A 23,597-nucleotide genomic window follows, 5' to 3' on the forward strand; every position below is an offset into this window, starting at 1 on the left:
CCGGGTCATGTGGCCAGCATGACTAAGCCGCTTCTGGCAAACCAGAGCAGTGCACCGAAACGCCGTTTACCTTCCCGCCAGAGCGGTACCTATTTATCTACTTGCACTTTGATGTGCTTTCGAACTGCTAGGTTGGCAGGAGCAGGGACTGAGCAACAGAAGCTCACCCCGTCGCGGGGATTCGAACCGCCGACCTTCTGATCAGCAAGTCCTAGGCTCTGTGGTTTAACCCACAACTCCACCCGTGTCCCTAATAAATGCATACGCATGGACCAAAACTCAGTTTGCTCACCTGTACTGCTAGTAAGATGATAAACATTGCTCATTCTTAATTTTGTCTTACAAATCACACCTAATCTAAAATTAATATTGACCTGTATCAATTTAATGCAATATTATGTTTGCTTAAGGAAATACAGAAATTTCTTTCTTTGTTTGGAAAGCTTCAGTATATGGCCACCAATTGTTTACTGGCATGTAGCAGCATAAGAACTTGAACTTTCAAAAAATAGCATTTTTTTCGAATGTAAAAAACTGTTGTGTTGAAACTGTCTTTATTTTTATGCTGCCCTCTCCTTCTTACAAAATGTTTTAGAAAAGCCTATTATTTGCTTCCACTGAAATCCAACTCTTTATTACTGCACCAGCAATTTAGCGCCAATCACTGGATAGAGCCATAATCTCCTCTGAGTTCTCAGAACATCTACTATGGCAATCACTTTGCCCATTAGCTGAGCAGCCTTTTGGGCTTTGGGTCTCTCCTCAGACTCTCCTCCAGTTTCTTTCTGGTTATAAAATGTGAAGTTTAAAAACCTAGAGCTGCAAAGACAACAACGGATACATACTCTTCTTTTGAGGCAGCAGACAGGGGCCTCGCCGTGAAGGCAGACTAATTTTATTAACTTCAGGGAAACTTCAAAAAGCTTAAGGGCTTTAATGCCAGACAGAGACGACCCCAAAAGTCAGTTTAAGTGCTGCATAAACAAAGGATTAGGTCAAGAAAAAGCTGAAGGCTCCTTGCATTTCTTGTTTATATTGTCATATGACCTAGTGGGAGTGGAAGAGGGTTGCCTTTCTGACTTTAATCCTCCATGGTGTACAGTGGCGCTTCAGTTCACTGACCTACATTACAATAATATTTTTTTAATTTATGGGCAGAGGTGCAGCATCAAACTCACTTAAGGAGTTAAAAAAAAAGAAAAGGGAAAGGGAAAAAAGAACAAATGTTTCTGACTAGTAAATTCTCCCTCTCTTGCTTAGGTTAGATCAGCAGCTTAGAAAGGGATTTCAAGTTCAAAGGGAATGTTTCTGTTGCTCTTGTTTTATGGCTTAGACCAGAGGACACAATAGCATTGATTTTTATGAAATATTCCCTCCCCCTTGGCTTTTGTGTTTGCAGAAAGAAAAAAAACAAATAGTACTGTATTAACATAGGTGAAGAGTCAGTCCCTCTCCCTCTCCCTTACACACACAAGCTTTAATACAGAGTACACAGTTTTAAAATCCTTTGATTTAAATATTATTTGCATTGCGGTATTATGTTTGCAATGCTGTAGCTACGTTTTGCGTGATGACATCCAGCACAAACTCGTGGTTGAATTCTATCGACGGGGTGGGGGTGGGGGAGAGAATACATAAACAGTACCTCCTCCTCCTCAGAGACACCAGAAAGTCTATTCTAATTTTAGAATAATGCAAATTACAGTCAGATTCAGTCTCTGAAATACATTATTGCTCATATTTGGAAATTAACAGGCACCAGTTTTCCAGGAACATAGGGAGACATAAAACAATAGGTGGGGAAAGAGAACTAGAATAAGGAATGAAGGGGGGGGGGGGAGAAAAGTTGGGGATAAAAAGATCCTCTAGAAATAATCTAAATAACGAACTGTTCCATAGAGCACAGGTCAGGTATATGTTAAGGAGGATTCAATCTGGCAGTGTTTACTTTACAAAGCTAGGACAGTTAAGGTTAATAAAGGTGTTGGGGAATAGTGATGTCAACCCAACAACTATTTTTCACTTATTAACTTCAGTTCATTGACTACTGAAGCATACATAGGCCTCATTCAGATATAAAACTAATTATGGTTCAGCATTTACACGAATGAGCCTTGGGATCATCAGCCCCCTCCACAATGGCCATGAGATTGGAAGCTTTTGCTTCCATTTTCAACTAACCACAATTAAGAATTATTTCTAAAACTGGACACAAACTGGGTTAGTTTTAACCAGGCATAGGCAAACTCGGCCCTCTAGTGTTTTGGGACTCCCATCATCCCTAGCTAACAGGACCAGTGGTCAGGGATGATAGGAGTTGTAGTCCCAAAACATCTGGAGGGCAGAGTTTGGGGATGCCTGGTTTTAACTATGTTTTACTGAAACAAGCCAACTTCAAACTATTATGTATGAAGTTATCTTGTTTCAATAATGAATAGTTAGGATTAACCACAGTTGGGTTAACTGAAAATGGAAGCAAAACCTTCCAATCTCCTTATCCTAGCAGTACCTAGAAGAGTGTAGGAGGAAAGCTTCTACATCAAGGCTTGTGTGCTAACAGTAAGCTAAATGCTCTTTTGGAAAAGAAAGTAAAAGGACTGGAGGAACAAGTTTGCTCACTGCCTCATTAGAGGAGATAAGGATACAGGGGGCACTATGGCAAGGACAAAAGCAGGAAGAGTCTCAGGGAAGAAAATGAGAACTGTAGCAAACAGGGGAAGTGCATGAACCAGAGTGACTGTTAGAAGCAGGAACATTCTGAACCACTGGAACTAATGTACTGTTTTCAAAATCTTTTCAATGAGAGAGGCTCTAAGAAGCCCGATGGAGAATGTCTGAAGCAGGCTGCACCAAGTGGGAATGAAGAGTCTCAAAGCTTCGGGAACAGAGGCAGCTCAATTGCCACCTGCATGAAGAGAAGGACAAAGGTTGCGGACTCCCTACTAAGAAGTAAGGGTGTGACTGTGTGCTGATCAGATCTGTTAACTTTGGAGAATGCTGATCCCATAGTGCCTGGATCTAGGATGGGCTGGACAAGTGGTTTGTCATGCCTACTGATCTTTATCCCTTCTTGTTCATCCATGTGGGAACAAATGACACCATCAGGCACAACTAGGACAGTATCCCATCTGATTAGGCAGCAAAAGGCAGGAAGTTGAAGGACCTTAGTATCTAATTTTTCCTGTGTAAATGCAGAGAACTACATACAGAGAGAAAAATACTTCCCTAGAATGTCTTATGTAGATGGTGTCAGCGAGAGAGGCTCAGTTTCTGAGACCATGTCTAAGCTTCCTTAATGGACTACTGGCAGATAGGCCACTCCTGATGAGGATGGGGGGAAATGATCTTGGAAGAAGCACAGTGAACTTGATCAAGAGAACATAAAAACTAAATCCTGTGGTGGTGGAGAAAATAGCCCAAAGATAAGCACATAAAGATGGGGACTTGGTACTACAGGAGAAACTGAGGAAACTGTGGTGTTGCCTTACAAACCCCACATTAATATTGCAGTTGAACAGAAACTCAAGGTTTTTGATGTCTATTCACTAATGTGCAGAGTATGGGAAATAAGATGAGCTTGAACATCTAATACAGGAAGAGAAATGTGACTTTATAGCTACAACTGAGACTTGTTGGGATGACTTTCATAACTGGAATATAGCACATGAATGTAATGGAGGCCTGTACAAAGCCTGTCTGTCTTTTCACAAAACCTCCTCGCATCATTGCTTGATGTTGCAAGTATAGACCCTCTAAATATACAAAATGGTATTTGTTCTTTGGTTAATTTCTGCCTGACAGGAACTCATTAGTAGCTTTCCAATTCTCCCCCTTCCTCTCTAGGTATAGCAATAATTGCTCTAACTATCCATCTCTGAAGGTTTCATGAAAATGTGACAATCCTCATGCTGTGCAGGGTCACCTTCTTCTCATTGATTGGACTCCCATTATTAGCTGGGTTTCTGGGTAGTCAAGGAATCTCCAGGATTGTAGAATAAATAATCCTAGAAGGGGATTCAAAACAGTAAGACTGAGGACAGCAAATACACACTGTACAGTCCTAGCAGCATTAGAGCAAAGAGAAAGTACAGGCACAAGGCAGGATGGGTAACCATTTGGTCAAAGGGAAGGAAAATGGTCTGCCACTTCAACCAAGGGTTTAATGTAGGGAAATAAATTTGATTTGAGGAAGGTGTCATTACATATTTCTTTCTCACACACAAAATCATTAAATATGTTAAAGTCCCTGCCTCCTCTGCATTAAAATGTTCAAACTTGGAGCTAGCAGCTGGCCCTGAACCTTCATGTCCACAGTGCTGTGAAGGAGAGTTTGGGGCAGATAGTCTCAAGCCTGGGCACTATATAGGAATATACAATGCTCACATTCAGGACTAGTATGAGTCTGAATGGAGTACAAAAACTAGTGTCATAGCAAGTTCACAACAGAAGCACTAAAGCTTTGTAGGTGTGGGGCTAGCTGCACAGAGAGCCTTAAACAAGTTGAGCATTTTCTGATATAAAATTACCCCTTGCAAATTACCCCAATCTGCAAATTTTCCAGAAAGTTCTCTTATTTTTCCTTTCTTTTTACAACCCCCTATCACTGGCCTCAAGTCAAGGAGTTGGACTTGATTACATTTTGGTTCCTTCCAGTTGTAGAATTATGTGATAACACCAATAAGATGCAGAACCGTAACCATTATCTATAGTAGAAACAAACAGAAAACAAAACAAGCTTAGATTGATTCTGCTAATTCTATAAGCCTATCCAATCCATGAAATCTTACTAGGCAGTATCTCCTACAGTGTTTTAGTAGCACTACAGCCCAGATCAGCTAGAAGTGGCCACCAAAAAGAAATCATTTAAATCAGTTCAGTAACAACAACACAGGTTGCTTTATAGTTCAACAATGTTGAAATAAAAATGGCACTCAAGCCAAGAACACTGAGACAAAAAAAAAAAAGTTTTAAAATTACATATTTTGAAGGGGGGGAAACTGCATTAAAGAAGTCAACAAAAGATTGTGGGAATGTTGGGTGGGGAATGTTGGGTGGGAAAGGCTGCAAAGCCCAGGTTCTAAACATTTAGCAATAAGATTTATATATTTGCTATTACACAGAGAAAATAAGATACAAAACCATGAGGATGAGCTTTTCTTTTTTTCTTTTTTCTTTTTGTCTAAAGCATTAAACACTGAGAATCAGCAATCAGATGCCCAACTAGAACTGACAAGACAACAGAAGCCATTTTCAGGCATTCTGGGCATTCACAAATACACAGGGAAATGCACAACAAATGACAGAAGGAGATGAGAACACTGGCTCTGTGCCCATCACCCTCTCCAAACTGCAGAACGATTATCTGCAGCAAGAGGCTCCTGCACTCAAGGAAGTTCCCCACGTGATGGAGAACTCTGGAAATCAGGGCCCAACATCACATGGGCCTCCAAAAGTAGAAGCAAGTGACCCACTTCAAATAACCACCCTCAAACTCACAGAAGGTGGTGGGGCAGAGCCTGAACACTTGTCCTCATGGCTCCCCTCACCATGTGCTGTATCTCTGGATTTTGAGAACACTTGAATAGGGCTAGAGCTAGATTATGTTACAAATCTAAGCATATAAACCTGCTTTTAAACTCATACAATCATGTGCAACTCACCATCTCTCCTACATTCTCATTATGCCCTTATCAGCCTCAACATCACTAACAAAAACAGATACTCAGTAAGTGACTCTAACACAACTTTAAAAAAAATTAATGACTGTTCAAACTCCTGTGCAAGCCAAAACGTTTATACTGTATGGTTTAATCTAACAATATCCAAAGCAATGGCCATAGACAATTTCTATTAGGAAGCCCTGCCAAATTCTGCCTCATCAGCCAAAGCAAGTATATTTACTGTTATTTTAAAAGTAAAATATTTATTCTTTCCTTAGAACTGCCTTCACTGGAAAATGTTGTGACCAATTAACCAAACCATGTTGATCCGTATTTTGTAAATTACCATATCCTTCAACCTTCTGCCACTAAAGTTCATCCTTTTTTTTCATCTTCTTCACTTTTAAACATGAATAGTATTTCAAATGAGAACACCATTATCTCCACATTCCTAAGCTTCACAAAATTGCTCAATCGCAAACAGAACAGCAGCCAAAAAATAAATACATCTCTTATGCTCCTATTTTACTGCGGATTTTAACCTGTGAAAGCATTGTGCATTTTTATCCACTGAGTGCCCTCATTGCGGTGTTATTATCACATTTAGCATGCCATCAGCAGCCAAGCACAACCAAGCAAACCCATGTTCAGACTTCAAAGCAGCTAAAACATTAATTGTGGTAAAAGCAGGTTCTGCTAGGCAGTTCCGTTTACTGCCAAACACTGATATCACACAGCATCATACATATATAACAGAATTTAAATGGCAAAACTAAGGAAGAACTAAGGCACCGATATTGCACCTCAAGTACAATGGCCAACACAGGCCCTACAAGGAATTTTTGTGTTGCCCTTGTTAAAATCCTAACACTTTGCCTTTTAATTAGAAACAGAGAAGTTCAATGGGTATCCAGTAGCAGTACTGGGCCAATTAATTTCAGTAGTTCTACTTTGAGTAGAACTTAGTTGCAGACAACCCTCTGATTATAGAGAGGTGTATGATAGCAATGTGCTTCAGAAAGTAGGTACAGTATAAGCAAGACTATAGTAGGGTTGCGGATTCTTATTCTGTATCCACACAATGCAAAAGATGTGCGAGCAGTTACCACACATGATGATCCACATGCAGGCTTCCAAGTATTTGTGGTTAAAAAATAAAACAGAAACTTGGTCGTAACCAAGCTACCCTGTTAAAATACCTGTTCATGAAGCCTTGTTGGCCAATAATCTTCCAGTAAATCTTCACATACCAAAGGGCTTTGTGTATGGTTTCAGCAAGGAACTGTTCTCCTTGAGGTATATGTTTATTTTCACTAAACAAGTCCAAAATAACAACAAGCGGTGCAGCTTGTGCTTTGCAAACATGGTAGAGGGCTTCCCCTCCACCCGCCTTCCCTTCCTACTGTAGCAGAGTTACTCATTTACAAGTATCCCTTGCCACAGGCAAAGCAACAACATTTCAGGATCTAATCTTGGTTATGCAAAACATTTACACAACAGACGCACCAAGAAGTCACAGCACAAATCTATGGATCACCTTTCACTTTTTGAACTTGGAGCAGGAGACTTTTTACCCCATTGGGCCAATCAGATGGCATTTCCTCAGATGATTAGATTCATACTTCTCAACATATGGACAAAGTTAGGGACATCATGTTTTCTACAGCCACACACACACACTTTAGGTGGTCGTTAGAGCTAAGCCAAGCTTATGGTCAGTGAGGAGAGGAGTTTAACCACAAGTCTCTGAGCAGATGGCACACAAAGCCAAACCATGGTTTAGCTTGGGTGGGAGGAACAAAGTGGCTGTAAGCTCCTCTCTGGGAGACTGTGCAGTCTTGCTAAGTCATAGCTTAGCTTATCATGCCATGTGAACCAGGTCAATATCTCAGTAATCGTAGTAGCTCAACTAAGTTGAGTTCCATGCTGTAAGGAAAGCAAAATATAAATGTATTAAATAAACGAGTCATTATTATTACAGTGGTACCTCGGGTTACAGAAGCTTCAGGTTACAGACTCTGTTAGTCCAGAAAGTTAAGAACTTTGCTTCAGGATGAGAACAGAAATTGCACGGTGGCAGCGGGAGGCCCCATTAGCTAAAGTGGTACCTCAGGTTAAGAACAGTTTTAGGTTAAGAACTGACCTCCAGAACGAATTAAGTTCCTAACCCGAGGTACCACTGTATTCCCATAGTGTAGATGTGGAGAGGGTGCAGAGGCTGAGAAACAGTGACTTGTCTAAAACAACCTAGAGAGCTCGAGACTGATGTAATATTTGAACTGGGAGCTTTCAAAGAGCTTACTGACACATGGGCCACAATGTCTCTTCAAGCACACACACATATACTTCCCACTGTGTGAAAACCACAGCACAATTTGCATGGGTCTGTAAGAAAGAACCTCATAGGTGGGACCAACTGCATGGCTCTTTCATATCCACTTTCATATTCTGCAGGTAAAAAGAGCCAGTCTTAACCACTAGGCTATACCAGTAATTGTAGAAAACTGGTAGCTTGTAAGCATGACACAGGGTCTCTTTCATTTGATTCTTAAAAAGAGCGGCAATTGTCTGCTTTGTGGATACAGTGTGCTCACAAAGGTGTACTTCTCCCAAAGCATGCAGTCCCTAGACTGACTAACTGAAGGCATCTGATCTATAGGTCTGTGAGAAGTAGGAGATTTTGCTGAAGGGTGGCAGCGATAGAACAGCTAAGTCCTGTAGTAAAAACTTAAGTGCTAATTCTTTACTGCTACCTAATAACAAGTTACTGAAGCCATGATATTTGGCTGACCTGAGCAAAGAAAACAACTCACAAATGCATAATAGCCACTATTTCTCAAAAAAGCAGAGCAGACTTTGATGGAGCAATGAGAGCAATGTATTAATCTAATTATAATTAGAACAATATATAATAGCCTGATTTGAATTTATTCAAGGTGAACTGGCCATTAAAACAAGAGGAGTTCATACCAAATTCTGCAGCAAGGAAGGAGAACAGGATCAACCCCAGCTATATTAATTGACCATAGTGTGTTTTCTTGGGGGGAGGGGAGATGGAACACCACAAAAAATCACTATAATGTGTTTCAGGAACAGACTCCCATGAAACTGGCAAGCTAAAGACAGCAGTCTTTCCTTCATTCCCAGCCTGTTCCCTACAATGCTTTTAAGGTGAAAGTATTCCTCATGGCATTATTATTTAGTGCCTCCCTAGAGCATTGAGAGGGGGAGGGCAGCCACCCTCTTCCTTCCTTGACAATGAGAATGCCCTTTTCCTCAATCAGTGCCAAGAATAGACACTGTAAATTTAGTTATTCTAATCTCCCGACATTCATCGGCAGCAGGGTGGGGCCATCTGAATCAGTATTTCTATTAAACCAGAGTCTGGACTTTTCTTTAAAGCAATGAATGATTTCACCACCCATTTGTTCACACTCCGCCCCCCCCCCCGACAACTGGGACCAGACATTAAGCTGCAGCTTTCTTTAAAATAAGAAAAGAAAAAACCTATCCAAGTAGGAAGCCCCGAACTAAACAGAAATAAATGAAAAATTGTGAAAACAATTTAGCATCACCAGCCCTATATAAGCATGTCTCCATGATTCCTCTTGGTATGAAAACCGTAAGGTAAAGGTAAAGGTACCCCTGCCCGTACGGGCCAGTCTTGACAGACTCTACGGTTGTGCGCTCATCTCACTCTAGAGGCCGGGGGCCAGCGCTGTCCGCAGACACTTCCGGGTCACGTGGCCAGTGTGACAAGCTGCATCTGGTGAGCCAGCGCAGCACACGGAACACCGTTTACCTTCCCGCTGGTAAGCGGTTCCTATTTATCTACTTGCACCCGGGGGTGCTTTCGAACTGCTAGGTTCGCTGGGACAGCGAACAGCAGGCACTGGGACCGAGCGATGGGAGCGCACCCCGCCGCGGGGATTCGAACCGCCAACCTTTCGATCGGCAAGTCCTAGGCGCTGAGGCTTTTACCCACAGCGCCACCCGCGTCGTACATTAGGGCAAAAGGGAAGTCAAGTGTTAGCAGCAGAGAGAGCAACATTCTCTCTGCTATCCAGGGCTACCCCAGGCTTCTGGAGAAATTTCATGAACAGATACCCTCCAGTCCTATTTTTAATTGCCACAGGCTTCAACAAAGACCATGACTCTGTCATCTTAGTTCCAGTTGTTTTTTCCCTATTACCACGCCATTGGCTCCAGGTTTTTGCTGCTCTCCCTACTATTGCATACCAGCATTTCAGCTGTCAAATCCCCCTTCTCTTGTGTTCCCCTCTAACTTTTTTTTACTATATTAACTCTTCTACTGCCCAGTAATCTCAGGTGATCCTCAAATTAAATCAAACAAGCTTACCCGTTCCACTTGTCCTTCCTTATGTTTCAGCTTGTAAACTTTAAGCTTTGGGAGACATGTCTCTGCATAATTTTTGTCTTCCATCCCTTGGAGGAGCACTCCATGGAACGCCAACCTGCAAGTGTTTGCGTGAATATCGGTATCCAGCTTTGAGCCAATCACAAGACACAGTTTAGGGCAGGTAACTGGCTTCTCAAACTCAAGTAAGGCCCACTGTTGTTTTGGGAGCTGTCTTTCTTCAGTGCAGTCATTCTCCTTGTTTTCTTCTGAGGACTTTGAGTCTTTGGAAAGATATTCCTCCTGATAAAGATATTCTTTTCCAAAATCAAAATCATCCTCCAGGGGTTCTTTGGTGAAGTCATTAGGAGCTGGGCTGAAGAACATAACTCTTCCCATAACAGTTTCATGGCCAACTGTGATATGAAACTTTGCCTTGGTCTGAAGAGTGCCTCGGAAATACGGGATTTTCTTTAAAGAGATGATAGCAGCATGAATAGTCTGGAGAGATTCAGGTGTACAGATCAGACCTCTTTCCAACAGCTTTGGATCAAACTGAGTCACACAGATTCCTACCCTGTCACCCTGCATGGCATAGTTAACTGGAGTATGAAACATCTGCATGGACTTGACCTTCTTTGTCACCTATTTATGGGAGCAAAGGATAAGAAAAATAGTCATATTCATATGATTTATTTATTAATAAAGCATTTTATTAATTAAAAACATTTATATCCACTTTTCTGGGTCTTTAGAAAAAACAAAAACCCACTCTTCAGTAGAGTTATTTCCAGACATTAAAACACTGCTCTTTAGTAGAGATACATAGTAATTACAAGAAAAATCTACCCTCTAAATTATCTAAATGAATGCTTCCTCTAAGGATTACTTTTTAAAGCTTTGTCTATCTTTTGTACTAGAAAATAATACTAAGAATCATTCTTTTGAATTTGGTAACTTTTATAGTAGCTGAAAGGAATTAGCAGATCAGTATGTATCTGCATAAATAAGGCACTGATTTGTTTTTGAGAAGTACAACTAAGCTACACAGTAGCAATCTTATAATACAAAAATAATAAAAATGCTGACCTTCTCTTTCTACTTTCCTTTTATTCTCGTATATGAATTTGCTGCAGTTCTACAAATTAGACTAGGCAGTAGTTAGCAACCTTTTGGGGTCCAGGGGCACATTTGGAATTTTGAGAGGATGTCATGGCCACCAGTCCCAAAATGGCTACCACAAGAGGGCCTGGCTTGACACAAAATGGCTGCCATGAGGCTTAACACAAAATTGAGAATACTGGTATTCCTATATAACAGAGCATCAACTGACTGGTTGACCTGGGAGAACAGGATTAAATTCCCACTCAGTCATGAAATTATCTGGCCAATTTTGGCCAAGTCACTCTGTCTCCCCCATAGGATTGCTGTGAGGATATAATGGGGAGGAAAAGAATCATGGGTGCCACACTGAGCTGCCTGGAGGATGTTACTGTGATAAAATATAAATATTTTTTAAAATAAAGGGAAAGAAAAAGCAATAAAACAAGCCTCAAGGCAAATGGGGAAGGTATCCCCTTTGTCTTTCCACCCCTCCTCAAAATCAAAATGTAATAAATAATGGGAAGAGAGCCTAGGGAGCAAGCAGATGAAGCTGCTTCTTCTCCCCCATCAGAATGCACACCACAGCTAGAAAAAAGGCAGGACTAGAAAAGGGGGGATAGAGATCCCCTACAATGCCACTGCTTCCCCCCAAAATAAAAATGCCTTCCAGTGCTAGAAAAAGCATGAAAGAAAACCGTGAAGCAAGCCGGAAAGCTGGCTGTCTAACCTACTGGAGTGAAAGGGAGCAGGCCCTTCCAATTCTCAGAAGGTACCTGCACATTTGCTTCTTCAGTTTTTGAGAGGGTGGCTAGCGAATTACTTGCTGTCAACCTCTGAAATACGCTTCTTTTTCTGTTGGTAAAAAAGTGTTCCTCTTATATTTGATGATGAGAAGCATGAGCATGTCTCAGATAACGTGCTTAATATTTTCACTTACAGTGGTACCCCGCAAGACGAACGCCTCGCGAGACGAAAAACTCGCAAAACGAAAGGTTTTTTCGTTTTCGAGTTGCCTCGCAAGACGAATTTCCCTATGGGCTTGCTTCGCAAAACGAAGCTTGCCCCGGGGACAGCGGGTCTTCTCTTTTGAAGCAAGGGGCGGCGGGGAGAAGCGATCTTCTCCCCGCAGCCCCAGGTCCGGGGACAGCGGGAAGCGCTTCCCGCTGCCCCCGGACCTCTTTTGAAGCAAGGGGCTGCGGGGAGATCGCTTCTCCCCACCGCCCCTTGCTTCAAAAGAGGTCCGGGGACAGCGATCTCCCCGCAGCCCCTTGCTTCAAAAGAGGTCCGGGGGCAGCGGGAAGCGCAGCGCTTCTTCCCCGCTGCCCCCGGACCTCTTTTGAAGCAAGGGGCTGCGGGGAGATCGCTTCTCCCGGTGCTCCGAAGCGGGGCGGGGGGGCGGGAACACCTGCCCCAGCCGCCCCACTTCGGAACGCTGTTCCGAAGCGGGGCGGGGGGGCGGGAACACCTGCCCCAGCCGCCCCGCTTCGGAACGCTGCTCCGAAGCGGGGCGGGGGGCGGGAACACCTTCTGAAGGCGGGCGGGGGGCGAAAGTCTTTGTCCCCCCTGCCCGCCTTCCCAGGGGCTTTTAAATCGCCCCGGACAGCGGAGAAGTCCTCCGCTGTCCCTGGGCGATTTTAAAATGCTGCCCGCCAGCATTTTAAGATCGCCCGGACAGCGGAGAAGTCCTCCGCTGTCCCGGGGTTTTTTAAAATGCTGGGGGTGGGAAGAAAAGCCCTTGTCCCCCCCCCCCCAGCCTTCAGAAGAGGTCCGGGGACAGACTGTCCCCGGACCTGGTCTGAAGGCGGTTTCCCTAGGAACGCATTAATTGATTTTCAATGCATTCCTATGGGAAACCGTGCATCGCAAGACGAAAAACTCACAAGACGAAGAGACTTGCGGAACGAATTAATTTCGTCTTGCGAGGCACCACTGTAATGAAATATAACCATCAGTGCATTAACACCATGCATAAAGAAACACACATGCATTTAAGAAACACACATGACACTCTTATGACATAGAAAATGAGGAAAAACATTTTTTTTACTCCATTCTATAGATATAATTCCCATTTACTCCAGTTCTTTATATTTCTGACCTAATATTTCAGTACTCTTCCATAAATCCTTCCACTAAAATATTTTTTACAACTGTGAGATTTATGAAAAGCAAGCTCTAATTTTCAGCAATTTGAAAACAATAAGCACAAGTATGGACTAGTGATGTCAGGGCTATGCCCACTGTTTATGGATATAGTCCATTTTCTCTTATCCATGTTACATGAGAAAAATGTAAACAGTATGGAGTCTGGAGTGATGCTAATAAGCTTAGAGTTGTATCAGTTATTCTTCTTCAGAAACTTCTAAGGCTGGAAAAATCAAGACTAAAATAGGCTTTTCAAAAAGATAAACGTTGGTTCAGCCTGATGAGGGCAAACCAGTTCAGTTTAATATGGTTTCTTTTTTCACTGCATTTATTTTTGTTCTTATATTTATCCTTTAAGAAGATATTTCCCCCCCAGTTTATTCATTAGCCACGTGTGCCTGCCACTGTCTCTTTCAGTCATCTGAACAGATGCAGAAAGATCTTCAGCGTCTTAATATTCTTAGATGAACTCTGTGCGTTCAATATACAGTTTCAGATTGTGGAACCAATGTATTGTTTAAATACAACTCAACACAGCACTTCTTCCTTTCTCAGAAAGCTTGCAGGTTATCAGCTGTGTCACTCTGGAGAGATACTTCCGTCAAAGAACTCAATACATTTAAAAGTCAGATAGCAAGTTCCAAATCTGTATATGTGTGCAAGCCACAAACTTCGGATAATGTGGGGCATGTAGGATTATTTCCAACATTAATCAGAGTAGTTCTGCTTAAATCAATGGACATGAAATAAACGGTTCTACTTCATGATTTAGTTGATGAACTGAAAACAACCAGGTACAAATTCAAAAGCAAAAGTCTATCAAGAAAACCAAATCTTGCTGTTCCACAAGAAGTGTTGTTGGTGGGTCTACAAATAGCAGTAGAATGGAATGTACCACTGCATGTAGAACCATCACATTTTTAATGCTTCTCCACATTACTCCCTGGAAGTAGGAAACCAGCACATCAGAAAGAAAGGTTCTTAATGGGTTCTCTCTCTGCTGTCTTAGTTTTTAAAGAAGGCTATCACTGCTCACCTGAAATCTAAAATCTTCTGCTTCATTTTTATTTGTAGAATGGTTCTGTGTAGACTGATATTTCATACATCTGTATTACAAATTCTGTCAGTCATGCGTACACACACACACACACACACACACACACACAAACCAACCCGTGAAATGGAGAAAGACGGCTTACAGTGTTTTATGCAAAGAAATAATGTGCACATCTCACTCTGTGAGGAGATAATTTATGCTCCCAATATGACTACTGCTGTAGTGGTGATTCACAAGTCCCTGAAAGTGTGGAAAAGAATGTGAGCGTTCTCTTTTCCATGCTTCAGCAGTCTTGCCTGAGCCCTCCCTTATAAAAGGAGTTTTCAGATCTTTCTAAAAGCACACAGATGTCACAGATTTGGTTCAACATAGACTCTTGCCTCCACACTAGAGCTCTTTGTTTCATGCCATCCAAAAAATTATTTTTAACATAAAAATGGCATACCTATTTTATGCATTTTGGGTAGGCACACGGAAAGAAATGGAACTTCATCTAGCAACTTCAAGCTCATCAACAAACAAACACTTCCCAATGTTGAAAAATCTGCTTAAAGCAGCTTCATATTTAACTAGAGGGGTGGCAACTTGTAATGCCTGAAAATAAATCAGGAAAGAATGTTCAATATTTTTATCTGGATGATCACATTAATATTTCTAAGTATGATGTAGAGGCTTGTGAAATGGCTTTGGTGGAGGAGGAGAAGGACTGGGGAAGTCCATGTGTTCATACACAGATAAAAAAATGCAAAAGGAGAGATAAATTAAAAGCACCCAAACTGTTCAGGCCCTTAAGATAAACAAATGTGTTCAATATAAGAAAAGAACCTGTTATTTGAAGACCAAAGGAAAAGCCCACTAAGATTTTCAAAGCAGTTTAACTAATAGAAAACAGCATACAAAAACTCCACTAATGGCTTTTTCTCCTGATACAATGAAGCTTCTTTTCCTTTATTTATCCAACTTTCATTAAGTTATCGGTACTCCATATGCCATAGCTCTTAGCTTTTTTAGATAAGAGCCCAAGCATCCTTCTACCTCCAGTGCTGTCACTGCATCTTACTGATACAAAAGAGATAAAGGCAACCTAGCCCTTCTGATAATAACTGGAATCACAGCAAATTCAGCAAACTAGTAAATTATGAAATGGAAAATTTAAAAAATAAAATAAAAAGCAGATTGGAACACATAGTTAAGGTAGTTAGTAATCAAACAGTTTAAAATATGTTAGCTAACTTTAATTGGTGCATTAACATAATGCACATACCACCTCTATTAAAATGAGAGGATGGCCCTATATTTAAGCGAGATTTAAATTATACTCATAGGACAGAAAAATGGTGTGGACATATTTTGGGGGAAATGAAAATACAGCCCAATTTTTGGTTGTTTGCTCACTGCCAAAAAAATGGAACTGCAGCTTTGTTCTTCAGCAGTAGGGGCTGCTGAAAGGGTGAGGAGTTATATCAGCACCCCTGAGCATTGTTCAGATCACTAATTCAATCTTGCATTGACATATAACATTAATACACTATAAAAGGTATGTTTAATGCCAGCGTGCGCTCTCTCTCTCTCTCTATAGAGAGAGAGAGAGAGAGCGCGCGCGCGAGAGAGAGTGTTGCCCTGGAGGTCTCCAGAGCACCAGCCTCCAAAGACAAAATTCAGTGACCTTCTGTTTTAAAATAAATTCCCGCTTTCATGGTCATGAATAAAAGATTGTAAATTTGACAAGAGAGTTACTGGCATGGCATTATCTTCTTGGCTCTGGTGACAGCACAGACCATTAGCTCTGAGAGATGCATCAAGTGTGCCATACATCTTAGTAGGATGTTACATCTTAAGTTTAAGATTGAACCTATCCACTACTCTGGAGGATTCTGGGAAAATCACAACCAAAGTACCAAAGCCAAAAAAGATACCATGCCTGTTTTATACAAACAACTAGGCATTCCAGATGTTTTGGCACATACATATCCCCCTCTCTCTTTCCTGTTTCACTAGATGAGTAGGAGAAGGACTTGGCACAGCACAAAAGGCTTATTGGCAGAGGATATCATGTTCATACCAAAGGCCATGTTCAAAGTACGTCACTGACGGAGTGACTCTGAATCTCACCCTCACCCTCCCCAAAATATCATTGTCTTCAAAGCATATACGTATGGTGACACTTATTCAACAAGAGGAAATGGATGACCACTTGTTTCAAACTGAGAATTATGTCAAATTATTTGAGTTATAGATGTATCATGCTTCTTTCAGTTCCTTATTTTGGATTAATGAAGATACACACAGGAAGGTGATAAGACGGGAGACAAAGGACCCTGTGTGAAAGGCAGGGTAGAGAGAATCTCCCAGGGTGAGAGGTTGGGAAAAGAGAGGGACGCTCCTAGGTGGGACCAGGGAGGATTCCTTTTTTCATGTGTGGATTAAGGGGTATGATACAATTGTGATAGAGGGCTTTGCATTTACTTTTACTTCTTTTAGCTTAACTTTTATTGTATTTTATGTGCAAAAAATTTAATAAAAATTATTTTAAAAATATGTACTACACACTTCTTTCATACTGTATGAAGATGATGTTGAGCAGCACTCTGGGCTGCCCTGAAGTGGGAAGCATTTTCTGCCACATATTAGCCATCCAACCAAAGTGGAAACTTGTGCCTGGTCAGACTCAGGTCTTTGGGACACTGACCTCCCCCCCAGCTATTTCTCTACATAATGGAGGGCACAAAATCTCTAATGGATACCACACAAAAGCCCACTCTCTCAGAAAAGCATAGCTGCTTGATAGTTATATAGCAATGATGGGTGTACATCCATTCTGAGGGCCTCAGCGGGAGATGATGTACTGGAGAATGAGGACACAGAGCTAAATTTTCAACAAGAAGCCCTAAGGTAGAGAAATGAGAAACTTCATTTTTCCAAAGAAAATGTCACCCATTATGGTGCAAATTGTCATGAGGCAGAGAAGCAGTTTGGGGAAACCATGCAAGAGAAGAATGGGAAAATATCATTAACAAGAAAGACGTAAATATTAAACTAGAAGATGCCTTTCACCTAGGTATCCAGTGTAGTTAATCCTTTGAATTTTGTTGTTTGCTTATGGTCCACCGAACAAGCAACATCTGCTTTGTGAGAAGAGTTTGATCTCTACACAAGCTGCATTGGCATCCTGGAGCCAATAACTCAAGATCCTGGTTTCAAGAAGAAATATCAGAGATGGGTACAACAAAGAAGTTAACCATTATGACCCTAAGGCCTCATTCCTGGTCAGTCACCGCAAGTTCAGACCCAATGAGGATATATTTGAAATAAATATATATATATATATTTCTTATGGCATGTGCTTTTGTGATCTAGTTTTCATTTAATCATACCTGAAAGGCTTGATCATAGCATCTCTGATAATTAATTTCTAGACCAAGTATGTACCCAACATGAAATTTCCCACATTTGCAAGTAACGTAATTCGAATTGTTTTTGAGAAAAATGAACACAGTCATTGGTGGTAATGCTCCCCACAACTTAATTTGATGAAAACTAGTACAGGAATGTTGATTCAGAAATTTATATAACAGGACAATAAAAATACAACAGAAAAAGCAACACCTCAACAAAAACAAAAACAGCGTCTGTTGAGTCCTCCTCAAAAACTTGAACAATTTCTAGCAATAATCATAATCATGATTTAGTTTGAACCAAGAAACATCTGCCTTTGCAGTCAGTTGGGAAACATGAAGGTTGAAAGGTTCTGATATTCTTCAGTGAATCACTACATGACTGTCAGTATAATCCCCTCACATCAAATAGCTGAGGGAGTTCTACTTCTTTGATCGTGCCCTGGCTGTCCGCAACTGTGTCAGAAGTGGGATAACTGATGGACCACACAGCAGCATACAGGCTGGCTATTTTCCCTCCTATTTTAGACCAAGTGCATATTATTTATATGTACCTATTACTATATACAAGGAAAATGGTAAAATGTTGATAAGAACATCTTAGAGCCACAAATATATGCACATATGTGGAAAATCCCAATCCTTTTGACAGAACATGCTGGCTAAAATATCTAATGAGCCATGTCCATCCATGTCAATGTATATACTAAGTTAACATTTCACCAAGCAGATGCAGAGAAGGGGAAACTCAATCTGTTCTTCTATAGTATATGCATTATAAATAAGATTAACATTTAATATCAAGTAAACCTTAAGTTATCAAAACTGCTTTCAAGCCACATATTTTTGTTTCTTCCTAACGACCTCATCCATACACAAGGGAAAAACCAGGTTGTAAAATTACATGTGGGAAAATTCATTCTTCCAATGAAATAAACCGAATTCCTCTGTTTTAACTCTAGACTTGGGTTTAGAACAATAGGAACACTTTCATCCAGAGACTTCAAAGTGGTCCACAAAATACTACATCAGAGTAAACAGAGGGCTGAAAGGTTTATAGAGAAGACCTTCCAGAGGGTAAATTTCCCCCCACCCCCAAAACAGGATATTTTTGTTTATTACTAGTTGCTGAAAAGCATAAAAGAAGGGAAACTATAGGCTAGAGAAGTAAAACTTTTTATGTGTAAGCAACATTTGGAGCTTTGTCAGGAGGCTGGTTTTGGTAGAATGTGTGACATGTAGCCCAATGTGAGTAATATTATATCTCAAATAAAAATCAGCCCATGAATATACATAATCCAAAAGGTAATTCTCCCAATCTCTGAAATGTAATGGAGCTACTCTAGATCACTGAGGCATGAATATTTACCGTATTCAGGCTTTACTGCTCTCGATCTGGGTTCAATTTTGCAAATTAAAATGAGAGCTGTGTGGATAGAGAGATTAAAGAGCATCCCAACGCTTGCCTGTTTCCTTGGTGTGGCAGCAGTGATCCGGTTACCCTTCTGTTAGGTTATTTCTTTTTACTTAACAGAGTAGGTCAGAAGCAATTAAGAGTGGAGTGTAGAGGTCACAATTAGTTCATAACCTTGCAGTTAAAGGATCAATTAAAAATAAAACAACAATGACTGCAAACACTGCCTCCCTACAAAGATATACAGAGAACGGAAAACAGCATTTAAAATAAAATCAATACTGAAAAATAATATTGCTAGGTGTTTTCACTTCTACTGGAGAGGTATGGGGACAGCAGGAGATACAGTTTTCTTGTATCCATTTCTTTCTCGTAAGCAAAACTCTGCCTTTCCTCATTTGTGACACCAGTATTAAAAACTGAAATATACCCCATTAAAAAGAGTCATTGGAAAGAAAGGGCTAAAGACAAGTAATTCTAAAGGAGTTTTGTTGGTTTTGTTAAGTGGTGTAAATTTTTTATATTTACCGTTGGCAATTTTTGCTTGAAATTTAATAAAATAGAAAACTGTGAGCTTTAGCTATGAAAATAATGACAAATTAAGCAGATGCAGATGTTGATAACTTTTAAATCTAGCAGTGATTAATATATGAAATGACATATCAACTGTTTTTTGATATGCTGTGAATGGAACACAGGACCCATTCTTAAGCGGGTTCTTAAACCTTTGGCCAAAAAAGGTCAAGTCAGTTGTTAGATGAGGTAATCTTAAAATTAGCCAAATTATAATAACTAAACCAAAAATACTATATGCTATTCTCTTCCAAAGTATAAAATACTAGCAGTTAACTTTTGAAAGAAACAAGTAGGCTTTGGTCCTAGGCATCAGATTCACAAAATGGCTGTGAATCTGCCATTTTGAAATTCTGGAAAGAAATGATAGAGAGATGTTGTTGTTGTTTTAAATCCAATATCTGAGCAATTGGGGGGGGGGGAGATGTAGCATTTGTGCTGCTTTATAAAGTAGTAATGATATAAATGATATAAATATGATCATGCAAGCCTAAATAAATGACATACATGAAACAGGAAGGACAACATGGTTAACGTTATACAAATATCCTCACCTGCGGGGAAAAATACTAAAAGAAAAAAAATACGCTAAGACAAAAAAAAAATCTGTCAAGAACGGTAGAAAATAGGAAAGTAAAAGCTTCAATCCAATATATTAATTCAGTAACAAAAAAAAGTATTTACCATAATGAAGCAGGATGTCATGACTTGTGTAATATATAGAATTTACCCCCCTTTTTTGTCTTCAAATAACATCCTGGTACCAAAGGGTTACTGTCATTCGAAAACCCTCACCAGCAGTCTTAATAAACATTTAATATTTTTCTTTCTACTTTCTTAAAGAGCCCAGATGTGTTCTTGCAGATCAAAAGAATCCTAACTTATAAAGTTAAACTAAATCAAGGGCTTTTGTTCCAAGGCATCGTTGCTGAACTAATTAGTCCTGGATGTTGTTTAATGAAACAGTGGTGCCATATATTAAAACATTTAACAGGATGAGTTGTATGAGTTATAGGGAAGGTCTGATCTTAGCATATAAATTTAACCTTTTCTTCAAAAGAGATTAAACGAACTACTCAGAACTCCCTAACACTGGCAATGGGGATGTAAAGTAAAGAGACACTAACCTATAAGGAAGTATATTGCTGTCTGTTTACCTCTTTCATAGTAATGAAGATGGGGGAATTGGCAAGCTCTCTAGACTTCATCTCCTCCACCTCAAAACAAAACCTTTGCTTGGGTTTCTCATCATACCACTAATTAAATCTCTCTCAAAAGAAATATTCCATTCTGAACCCAAGACAGAATGATAGGAATTAAATGCAGCTCCTAGGGGCGGGGGGAACCACTAATTCTGCACTGAAATATTATGAACGCCTATTAACCAAAAGATTCTCTCCTGCTGATGGGTGTTTTGCTTTTAATTACAATGTGACAGAAGGGAAGATATCCTTTAACCAAATTAATAGTATTTCTCCCTTTGTCTCATGCAATAAAAAAAAAAGGAAACCCACTGAATGTATATCAATTTGAATTTTTAAAAATGCAGCAAGAAAATGAAAGCCACCATGAACACCAAGAAGGTTCTCGGCTGGCAGAAGCTTCCATACACCAAGCACTTCCTTTTCCTGTTATATTCTCCCCTTGATTTATAAATACAGTAGTACCTCAGGTTAAGAACTTAATTTGTTCTGGAGGTCTGTTCTTAACCTGAAACTGTTCTTAACCTGAGGTACCACTTTAGCTAATGGGTCCTCTTATGCCGCCGCGCCGCCGCCGCACAATTTCTGTTCTCATCCTGAAGCAAAGTTCTTAATCCAAGGTACTATTTCTGGGTTAGCGGAGTCTGTAACCTGAAGCGTCTGTAACCCGAGGTACCGCTATATAAACCTGAGCAAAGAGGGACTGGTTGGTGGCCTAGTCATAAAATAAAACTGTAGCCCAATTACGAATCCATGTCCAACTTGAAATTGGACAGCAAGTGTGACTGGTACCAAATTATACCCAAGAAACTACAGTATAACTAGTATTCAGAGAAGGGGTGCTACGGCATCTGCCTTGGACCAATTCCCAAGGATGGGAAACCTTGGAGAGCAGCTTCCAGTCAGTATAGTAGACAATTCTGAGCTAGATGGGCCAAAGATTCAGTATTAGGCAGAAGTTCGAAAGTATACCAGTGCAAGTAGGTATCACTGTGGCGGGAAGCTAAACGTGTTTGCGTGTGCTCTGACTTCCGTCACAGTGTTTTGTTGTGCCAGAAGTGGTTTAATCACAATACCTGGAAAAGCCGTTTGAGGGGAAACGCCGAATCCCTCAGCCTCAAAGTAGAGATGAGCGCCACACCCCATAGTTGAATTCGACTGGGTCCAGGGATCCTCTACCTTACCCTGATGGTTCTGCTCTGGTTTTTGTTGTTGTTGTTGTTTAGTCGTTTAGTCGTGTCTGACTCTTCGTGACCCCATGGACCAGGCACTTCTGTCCTCCACTGCCTCCCGCAGTTTGATCAAATTCATGCTGGTAGCTTCAAGAACACTGTCCAACCATCTCATCCTCTGTCGTCCCCTTCTCCTTGTGCCCTCCATCTTTCCCAACATCAGGGTCTTTTCCAGGGAGTCTTCTCTTCTCATGAGGTGGCCAAAGTATTGGAGCCTCAGGTTCACGATCTGTCCTTCCAGTGAGCACTCAGGGCTGATTTCCTTAAGAATGGATATGTTTGATCTTCTTGCAGTCCATGGGACTCTCAAGAGTCTCCTCCAGCACCATAATTCAAAAGCATCAATTCTTCGGTGATCAGCCTTCTTTATGGTCCAGCTCTCACTTCCATACATCACTACTGGGAAAACCATAGCTTTTACTATACGGACCTTTGTTGGCAAGGTGATGTCTCTACTTTTTAAGATGCTGTCTAGGTTTGTCATTGCTTTTCTCCCAAGAAGCAGGCGTCTTTTAATTTCGTGACTGCTGTCACCATCTGCAGTGATCATGGAGCCCAAGAAAGTGAAATCTCTTACTGCCTCCATTTCTTCCGCTTCTATTTGCCAGGAGGTGATGGGACCAGTGGCCATGATCTTTGTTTTTTTGATGTTGAGCTTCAGACCATATTTTGCACTCTCCTCTTTCACCCTCAATAAAAGGTTCTTTAATTCCTCCTCACTTTCTGCCATCAAGGTTGTGTCATCTGCATATCTGAGGTTGTTGGTATTTCTTCCGGCTATCTTAATTCCGGCTTCGGATTCATCCAGCCCAGCCTTTCGCATGATGAATTCTGCATATAAGTTAAATAAGCAGGGAGATAATATACAGCCCTGCCGTACTCCTTTCCCAATTTTGAACCAATCAGTTGTTCCATATCCAGTTCTAACTGTAGCTTCTTGTCCCACATAGAGATTTCTCAGGAGACAGATGAGGTGATCAGGCACTCCCATTTCTTTAAGAACTTGCCATAGTTTGCTGTGGTCGACACAGTCAAAGGCTTTTGCATAGTCAATGAAGCAGAAGTAGATGTCTTTCTGGAACTCTCTTGCTTTCCATAATCCAGCACATGTTTGCAATTTGGTCTCTGGTTCCTCTGCCTCTTCTAAATCCAGCTTGCACTTCTGGGAGTTCTCGGTCCACATACTGCTTGAGCTTTCCTTGTAGAATTTTAAGCATAGCCTTGCTAGCGTGTGAAATGAGTGCAATTGTGCGGTAGTTGGAGCATTCTTTGGCACTGCCCTTCTTTGGGATTGGGATGTAGACTGATCTTCTCCAATCCTCTGGCCACTGCTGAGTTTTCCAAACTTGCTGGCATATTGAGTGTAGCACCTTAGCAGCATCATCTTTTAAAATTTTAAATAGTTCAGCTGGAATATCATCACTTCCACTGGCCTTGTTATTTGCAGTGCTTTCTAAG

General features: G+C 40.8%; 1 protein-coding gene across 4 annotated transcripts in view; it reads right to left on the reverse strand.

The window, feature by feature from the left end:
- The window catches only part of EEFSEC (eukaryotic elongation factor, selenocysteine-tRNA specific), a 162,906-nt gene that overhangs the window by 51,681 nt on the left and 87,628 nt on the right, over positions 1 to 23,597 (reverse strand). For all 4 annotated transcript variants that reach the window (XM_080996924.1, XM_080996927.1, XM_080996925.1 and 1 more), the window contains one exon: positions 10,021 to 10,662. In XM_080996924.1, the coding sequence (XP_080853050.1) occupies positions 10,021 to 10,662 (642 nt within the window). The remainder of the gene's footprint in view (positions 1 to 10,020; positions 10,663 to 23,597) is intronic.

Source organism: Podarcis pityusensis (assembly GCF_964106645.2).
Source record: "Podarcis pityusensis genome assembly, chromosome: 2".
Taxonomy (NCBI): Eukaryota; Metazoa; Chordata; class Lepidosauria; order Squamata; family Lacertidae; genus Podarcis; species Podarcis pityusensis.